The sequence below is a fragment of the Labrus bergylta genome, chromosome 3 (genome assembly GCF_963930695.1).
Source record: "Labrus bergylta chromosome 3, fLabBer1.1, whole genome shotgun sequence".
NCBI lineage: Eukaryota > Metazoa > Chordata > Actinopteri > Labriformes > Labridae > Labrus > Labrus bergylta.
In genome coordinates, this window is record NC_089197.1 from 1,082,020 (window position 1) to 1,090,937 (window position 8,918).

Consider the following 8,918-nt stretch of genomic DNA (forward strand, 5'->3'; position numbering starts at 1 on the left):
CAGCTCACTCTGACTTTCTGCAGAATAAACACGAGGAGGCTGGAGGAGAAACTCCGGCGGAAGAGAGAAACATTCAGATGTTTGAGTGATCACATGACGCTCAGAGTGAAGAGAGAAACATTCAGATGTTTGAGTGATCACGTGACGCTCAGTGTGATAAACTTCAGGAAGTTTCTGCAGGTGTGAAAGCTCTATTTGAGGTTCAGAAGGCCGTTTTGTCGGGTATAAACATTTCTCACAACTCATATTTCCAGAACATGATGTGCTATAATGACACATTGGTTTGACACATAGCCAGGAGGAAGTTACTCCACATGACGAGAAATATTCATCATCATGCTCCTCTCGTTTTACTTCCTCATTCAATCATGAATACACCTGGAATAACCGAGCTGACAGAATCCTGTAGGCGAGTTGTTTGCCGTTTGTTGTCAGTGAACTTGCAGAACCTTCGACACAGAAACCTGACAACCCGTCTTGGGGGGTATTTAAAGAAAAGGATGTGAAAACGCACAAAAGCAGAAGCACGATGAGATAAACATCTGCAGCCGCTGTGAATCACACGTTCAAATAAAAACACACACAAGCAATAAGATATAAAGTAAAACTTTATCATGACATACAAGTTTAAAGCCCTGAGAACCATATCTTTATATTACTAATATGAACAAAAACTGAATGTGTGAAAACCACTTTGGAAAAGTGCTCCTCTTAAATACAATCAGCACAAACCAGTTCTTACAAGCATTCAGGTGTTTTGTCCTATTTTTTTTTTTTTGTTTGCTTTAATCAAAGAGAAAACTATAATATCAGTAATATCATTATTATCATGTCCATAATAATAATAACAGTACAAAAATATGCACAAACCCCACAGTTGAATTAATATACGGAGCATTGTACAAGCCAAAAACAACAACATTAAATTGATAAATGAGGTATTCCATAACCACTTGCATATGCGCCTGTTTTCACACAGATCAGGTTTCTTTACTTTCAAACTGAATTAACTCCAAAAGGTTCTGCAGACTTCCAGCTTCACAGCTTCCTGAGTGACGAGACCTCGCCTGCAGTTACTGACGACTCGAAGAAGAAAAAAAAAACAAAAAAAAACACACACACACACAACACCAGAACCAAAGAAGCGTTCAGGCCAAAGTGACCGCAGCTTCGCTCAGTGCTCGTCCCTCAATGCAGCTTCAACATCCAACATCGCAACAGTGACTGCAGCCCACTGCCCTGAGGTATTGTGGTATGACGAGGTAGGGGCGGTCTCTAACACACACACACACACACACACACACACACACACACACACACACACACACACACACACACACACACACACACACACACACACACACACACACACACACACACACACACACACACACACACACACACACACACACACACACACACACACACACACACACACACACAGCAGGTCAGGCGGCTGAAAAGAGGAGGTCAGCGAGGGGAGCAGGTTTGAAGAAAGAAAAAGGTGATTCATCAACCTGTAACACTTTCGATTTGTTCCCTCTGAACAAACGAGGGAGCAGAGCGCTCGTTTAACAGCAGAGGATGGCGGTGGGTTCACTGGTTTATTCCCAGTGAGCACACCGGAGCGAGAACATTCCCAGTTAAGAGAAAAAAAGGTGAGAACTAAATCTTTTCCCTTCAGCTCCTCTCCTGCACTAGACTGGATGTTTGCCGCCACCTGCAGTATTTTCTTGGTAATTCAGGTACTGTAGGTGAGTGACACACACACACACACACACACACACACACACACACACACACACACACACACACACACACACACACACACACACACACACACACACACACACACACACACACACACACACACACACACACACACACACACACACACACACACACACACACACACACACACACACAAAGGCAGTGACGCTACACTATCAAACGGTCATTGCTCAGACTAAGCAGATGAAAACAGAAAGCTTGGACTTGTTGTTTCTTTGAACGAGGTCCACCAGGAAGAAACACAAAGAAACAAATAAATAGCAAAACTCAGCTTGAAAAAACAAACCGATGTCTAACGTCCGATTGAATCGCCGACCCAGAGAAACGTGATTACTCTCCGAAAGGGTTCAGCTTGAAGACTTTGTATCGGGACTGGTGCAGCAGTGAAACCTGCACCGGTCACATCTCACCAGCAACTACTTTAAGGCAGCATCTAAGAGTTCTTTAGAAAATACAGTCATGTGTCACACGGGTGGGGGGGGGCGTGAAGGGTTCACCTGGAGAACTTAACCCTTAACTGTGATCTGCACTGCAAAAACGTGACGGCTAAAATAGGGTTCTAATAAAAGCGTCAAGGCGTCCCGGCGGGAGAGCGCTGGGCATAACGAGGGCTCTAAACGGTTAAGAAAAGCCTCACAGTCAAAACACATAAAGCTAGAAAAGACTTTTTTTGTTTTAAACCTCTGTGGTGTTTCAAAAGGCTAAAACGTTACTTTAAAGGGAAAAGGAGAAGTTTGAGTGTCTGGATTATCAGGAAGTGTCTTTTAGAAGTTTAGGGGCGCCGTCTGTCCCTGATGTGTAAGAAGGCCTGCAGCCACACCAGTATGTTGCATTTAAAAACCAGTTCAAACTGGAGAGAGAGAGCTCAGGACAGACCACACATCCGGGCGACCAAATGTCTCCGTCTGGACGTGCTGATGGCGTCCTGATCGTCAACTTGTCAATGACTCGGTCATGCTTTCAAATCTGGAAGAAGGGAATTTACCTCATCTAAAGATATCACTTGTTTTAGGAAACAACTCAAAAAAATTATATTAAATGACATTAGATGCTTTCTTTTTTTTTTTTTTTTTTTTGCAGTCTCTTAACGGACTGCGTTGCTGTGCAGCACAGCGGCGTTCAGGCAGGATTGTACGAGGGATCAATCGAGAGGAGCGACCTGGCCAGTCTTTGGTTTCTAGCTGTGCAAGAACCAGCAGATTGTGGGTGTTAAAAACACTGGTCACATGATTGTACACATGCAAATCATTTCGCCCGCTGTCATTGAACGAAGACGCGTTCGCTGCAATCTGCAGTCGAACCTGAGGTTAACGTGGTCGTTTGTTTGTTTTAACTCTTTTTTGACTCCTGCGACTCGAAAAAACCTGTCAACAATCCCCACAAAATCTACACGTGTCAAGCGAGGAAGAGACTTCGCTTTTTCCTTGTCCCTGAAAAAAATGCAGATATATATAAATCACTCTTTTCAGACAACAACTGGAGGAACCAAAAATAAAAAGTAAAAAGAAAACGATTGCAAGCATAAAACATGTTCTACAAGTAAATATGGGAGGAGAGCGAGAGAGAGAGAGAGAGAGAGAGAGAGAGCGAGAGAGATAGAGAGAGAGAGAGAGACAGAGAGAGAGAGAGCGAGAGAGATAGAGAGAGCGAGAGAGAGAGAGTTCTGTTCATCCCCAGAAAAAACGCCAGCGCTGCAGCGTCGGTACGTTCATGTTCAGTTCCAGTTCAGGGAGGAGTTCCACCGCGGGTCGGGGGCGGTCGAGGAGTCTGGATGGCGTTGCAGCCGTTATGAGGTATGTAGTGTCGCTCTCCCTTCAGAGAGGCGCATGAGGTACTCTTCAACAGTCGTGTGGACTCGTGCATTCTTCCTTTGTGTGAACAGTGATTCTGTGCAGCTGTCTCATTGTTTTCCTGAGAAAGAGAGCGACGCCCCCCCTGAAGCAGAGAGGCCAGTATGAGGTCTGAGAGCTGCACTCGGTCTCTGCACCGCCTCCATCTTTGTGCGCTACATGTGTGTGCGGACCAGCAATAAGTTAAACTTCATCCCGTCCATCGCTGGAGAGTTTGAAATGTCGTCCATGTCAGGAGGTCGTTAACCCTCCTATCACCACCAAGGACGCAGAGCTGAGGTCGTGGTTCTGAAATCAGCTGTTTGTTTATGATGTGCTGATCCACAGCATCAGTACGAGGAGGAGGGCGCTCTGTACATGAGGTTCCACTGGTGAGAGTTACCCGACTTTCCCCTGATTGCAACTCGGTCAAAAAAGAATACAAAAATAAAGTTGATTCAGGTTAAATATACGACAGCTCCTGAGGTAAAGACACCACTGCAGGTTACTTGATTTGAGGTATGTAAAAAGAGAAAAAAACAAAACTAAAAAATAAAATCATTCTAAAACACAAAATCAAAAAAAAAAAAAAACAAGACAACAAAATGGCAACAAACAAACAAACAAAATGTCCTAAGATAAAACTTTTCAAGTTCAGTTGTGACTACACCTGTCAGTGGGTTTTGGCTGAGCTGATTGTGTTTAGCATGTTCATAATGATTACAATAAGTGTGTGTGTGTGTGTGTGTGTGTGTGTGTGTGTGTGTGTGTGTGTGTGTGTGTGGTGACACTGTGTGTGTTTGTAGTGTAGTGTAGTGTGTGTGTGTGTGTGTGTGTTGAGTATAAATGCATAGCTGTGCGTTTGGGCACGTGTCGTCGTGTAATATTCTCGGGCTCTGTGTTCATGATTGGACAGCCAAGAGGTCGACAGGGTTGATGAGGTATTTGTTGTGCAACAGTTTGTTTTTCTTATCGGTTTCTCATTGTACTGGATTTTTTTCATGCCGGGCCCCCCGGTGGGAAGAGAGGCCCCCGAGGAGCAGGTACAAAGGGGCCCGCCTGAGTTAGGGGGACCCGCTGGGGGCCGTCTCAGCCGAGCTGGGACCCTTAGAGGAGGCGGAGGACGAGGGGCTGAGGTTCTGAGCATGGGCTGCAGAGAAGCCAAAGCTAGTGCTGGTTCCAGCAGGGGGGGCTGAGGCGGCAGCAGCCGACACAGCGGGCCCCGGGGCCCCTCCGGACTTCTGAGCAAACAGGGTTCCTGCAGGACAACGGGAGACGTCGTTAACAGAGGACAACCATACAGATCACATGACAACTTAGCCGATGTTCCTGTTTCAGGCTCTCACACAGTTCATTCTAAATATGACGCCACATTCAGATGTTTACGAGGTCGGCCAGAATTTTTTTAAGTATGAAACGTGAGCACGCTGGTCGATCATACTAAACTGCCCGTTAACGCTGGCTTGATGTCAGCTCATCGAACAGAGCTCGGACAAGAGGTTAAATCCTGACCCATATTCCAGTATGTTGCTAACGGCGTGCTAACGGATTTGCATACAGTGTATATATTTAGAGTAAGTAGTCTGTGGTTTTTTTATTCCAGGTTTGACCATGAGGACTTCTACCCAATGAATAACCTCGTCTCTGAATGCAGCGTGCGCGCTCCACGTTGCTGATTGGCTGATGTCTGTGAACTGGGCTGATACCGATTCTTACACCGGGTTCATCCTTCATGTGGCGCTATGCAGACGATAAGGAAACACGCTGAGGTACGACAACCTCCTAAACAAAGCAACTAAAAGATTGTTAAATGATAAAAGGTTTTGTTTGACCCGCCCTGGACGCACCAGACACACACACACACACACACACACACACACACACACAGACACAAGGCACCCGCCCCCCCCGGCCCGCCCCGCCCCCGGCCCGCCCCCAGCCCGCCCTGTTACAAACCTGAGTAGATTGTTCCATTGACCTCCACGGAGACGGTGATGCTGGCGTTCCCGTTGGTGGAGATGCTCAGAGACATGTCCTGCTGCTTCTCCTCTGCACCAACACAAAGAGGAGATTCAGGATGAATCATCATGTGACACGTTCAACATCAAACCTTTAAACATCAAGATACGCTTAAAAACGAACGCTAGACTTTTAAAAACCAACCGATGATTCGGCTCGGGTATCGAGGAAAACGCTTCTCGGTTCCTGACAGCAACATTCATCTCTCAGGATTAAACCTCAGAGTCCATAAACGTACTTGGCTGCTTTTACACCGCAGGTCACACCTTCACATTCACACCGTGATGGCAGAGGCTGTAACGAGTCCATCAGTACGAACTCATCACATTTATACGCTGCAGCGGGTACAACTTGGGGTTAAGTGTCCTGCTTCAGGCTGGGGATCAAACCCCCGACCCTCCACATGAGAGAAACGACCGACTCTACCACTGAGCCACAGCCGCTGTAGCAGGATCTCGTCGCCCTCAGCTGAGCTCACATTAACATGTATTTTAAGTTAAAAGAAACATTTCTACAAATATTTAAAATCTATATTTTTACTTATATGAGGAGCACCCTGCCCCTGCGTCATTTGAGGAGGAGACCCTGTAGAGCAGAAACTCTGTTCACTTTAGAGATGAAGTTTTAGAGTAACAAGGCTAGATAAGAAATGTTTTTTTAATGCTGTGCCTTCGTGTTTTTACCTATTTTGGGTACTTTGAGCTATTTATGACCTGATGGGAGTGTTAGTGTGAATGTTTCTATGTTTTCATGTTACTGAGCCTCAACAAAAAGTAATTTTCTGTCACAATGTGATAGACAATAAAGTTTTTTTTAAATCTTGATTCTTGAATGAATGAGGAGAGAGGAGGAGGAGTGTCACTTAGAGGAGACGCGACCCGTGTGCAGGAGGCAGCAGCGTTAAGTTATGCACAATGCATCATGGGTATCTTGTTATTCATTAATATCCAAAGATTTCAGCCTCCTTTGATGTTTCAGTGTCATCACAGTCCCTCAGAAACAGGTCAACTAGGGGCGGCTGTGAATGTTGGGGGTTCAATCCCCAGCTCCGATGTGTACTTGGGCACTTAAACCCAAGTAGCTGTTGGGGTTCTGTGCCTTGCTAAAGGGCACCTCTCCAGCCACCAGACCGACTTCCATTCTTTGGTCTGCATCGAGTCTTGAACTGGCGACCCGCCTGGTTCCCAACCCAAGCCCCTACAGACTGAGATGATGATTGTTTATTTGACATGTTATGATGTAGAGCAGGGGGGTCGATTGTTTCCATCGTTCATATTTGTTTTGATCCATCTCACGGCTGCTGACACTTTATTTTATTATTACATTTTAAATTGTGTTTTTGGTTTTGAATTAAAACGCTGTAAAGGATGTTTTGGTTCCTTTAACTGAAAATGTTTCAGATGTACAAACACGTCTCGCAGACAGGATGTTGGATCATCCGGTTCATGAAGCAAAACCCTTTAAAAGAACATCTTTCCCCACGCTGCTGTTCCTCTTTTTAAACTGTGGAGACATCATAATGGACAGCGTCGGCAGCACTGACCTCTGGTGGTGATGGCGGGGGCTCCCAGGCGCAGGTTCATGGGCATTTGGGAGGCCATAGCCAGCAGGTTGTGTTGGAAGGCCTGCTGCATCAGACGCTGCTGCTCCTCAGCCAGGCGGGCCATCTTCCTCTCCGGACCCTCCCCTCCTCCGGTCTCCAGCTTCTCTCTCAGCTGCTCCAGGGTGGCGGCTCGGGCCAAACCAGCTACCTGCTGCTGACCCAGGGTCAGCGCCATGGAGGGTCTGGCTGCCATGATGTTGGGGGTCAGGTCATCTGGAAGAGAGATGGATGAATGTTACTGGTGGTAAACAGCTGATCGTGTGTGTGTGTGTGTGTGTGTGTGTGTGTGTGTGTGTGTGTGTGTGTGTGTGTGTGTGTGTGTGTGTGTGTGTGTGTGTGTGTGTGTGTGTGTGTGTTCGGCTGCAGGAAGCACTCATCCTCTCTGATGACCATATATGGTGTTCAAAATGAAACCATAGATTACTAAACATTACAACTCTGATCTGATCACTCTCTGACATTAAGAATGAAAATAAGCCACAACATAAATCACATGATCGTGCATCGTCCAATAGAAAGCCACAGAGAGAGGATCCAATCTTTGAGCTGATGGGATTTTATTTTGATGTGTCTAACACCGTCGTTTTATATCGTGCAATGCAAGGTTGTAAAAAGTTTCACATGTTTAAAACTTCTCAGATAATCTAATGATCGATAGAACTGAAAAGTACTGAAGCTCTAAAACAAACTGCAGATCTTTTTTGTGTTTCTGCAACATCCTCTACAGGCGAGAGTGAGAGCCCGGACTGGATTTCACAAAAAGTGTTTTCAACACATTTTGTGAAATCTAAACAGTGAGCCGGAGTTCACTTGCAATACTGGAAATTACAAACTAAGTAATTACTCAATATTGTGTGTCAAGGACTCCTGTTGTTGTTACCTTTGGTATGAGTGCTGAGAGAGAGAGAGTGCTGGGCAATTAAAAGGAACAAGATGTAACACCACCTAGTGTTTAAAATGGGTGCTGCAGTCCAGATTGAAAACCATAATTGGGTGCTGCAGTCCAGATTGAAAACCATAATTCCTCTTTATTTTCTCTGTTGACTTAAACTGAGGAACTTTTGGTTCTCACAGCAACAATGCATGCGACACGTAGCAGGGTGGCAAGATTGGGTGCTGTCAAATAGGGCCCCCTTAGGGAGGTTTCCTACTGTCATTGCAGAATTTGGACATTTTTAGTCACTTCTGTGGTTATAAAGTTTGTCGACCCTCCAAGGCCCCCTACTGGTCTGGGGCTCAAAACAGTTGTCTGCCTTTCTGCCTTTCTGCCTCTCTAATAAAGGCAAAAAGGGCCCAAAAAATAGAACTTTAAAAAAAAAAAGAAACTTGCAAAAAGAAGATTTATAGCAAAAGCAAACATTCACATCATGAACGATTTAATAAAAGCAGGATCGATAACGACTCCAAAACAAAGTCACAGATAATCTCAGTTAAAAACAATAAACAGACTCTACATCACCAACACACAATTCACGCTCGACTGCACGGATCATTTCTGCTACAACCTGAAACGTTTTGCTTTTCTGCTGATGTCCCTTCAGGGCCTCCGTACTACTTCTGTCATCTAAAATATCCAAATATGACGAGCGCCGAAACACCTCACAGACCTTTGCTGGTCCCCAGTCTTCCCACTTTTAGAGGTCGCTGATTTAAATACAAACAAATGGATGCAAAGC

General features: G+C 45.4%; 1 protein-coding gene across 1 annotated transcript; it reads right to left on the reverse strand.

Moving 5' to 3' along the window:
• Nucleotides 1-590: 590 nt before the first annotated feature.
• Nucleotides 591-8,126, reverse strand: LOC110003001 (AT-rich interactive domain-containing protein 3A-like). The gene is made up of 3 exons (XM_020658684.3): nt 7,183-8,126; nt 5,577-5,669; nt 591-4,878 (listed from the first exon to the last, which is right to left on the reverse strand). Exons 1-3 carry the CDS (start codon nt 7,433-7,435, stop codon nt 4,685-4,687), a joined length of 540 nt encoding a protein of 179 aa, XP_020514340.2. The 5' UTR covers nt 7,436-8,126; the 3' UTR covers nt 591-4,684.
• Between the last annotated feature and the right edge of the window lie 792 nt (nt 8,127-8,918).

Coding starts and splice junctions, on each gene's coding strand:
- LOC110003001 (XM_020658684.3), bottom strand. CDS start 7,435: ATGGCAGCCAGACCCTCCATGGCGCTGACCCTGGGTCAGCAGCAGGTA. Junction 5,670..7,182: donor CCCCGCCATCACCACCAGAG/GTCAGTGCTGCC, acceptor GTGTTGGTGCAG/AGGAGAAGCAGCAGGACATG. Junction 4,879..5,576: donor CAATGGAACAATCTACTCAG/GTTTGTAACAGG, acceptor GTTGTCCTGCAG/GAACCCTGTTTGCTCAGAAG.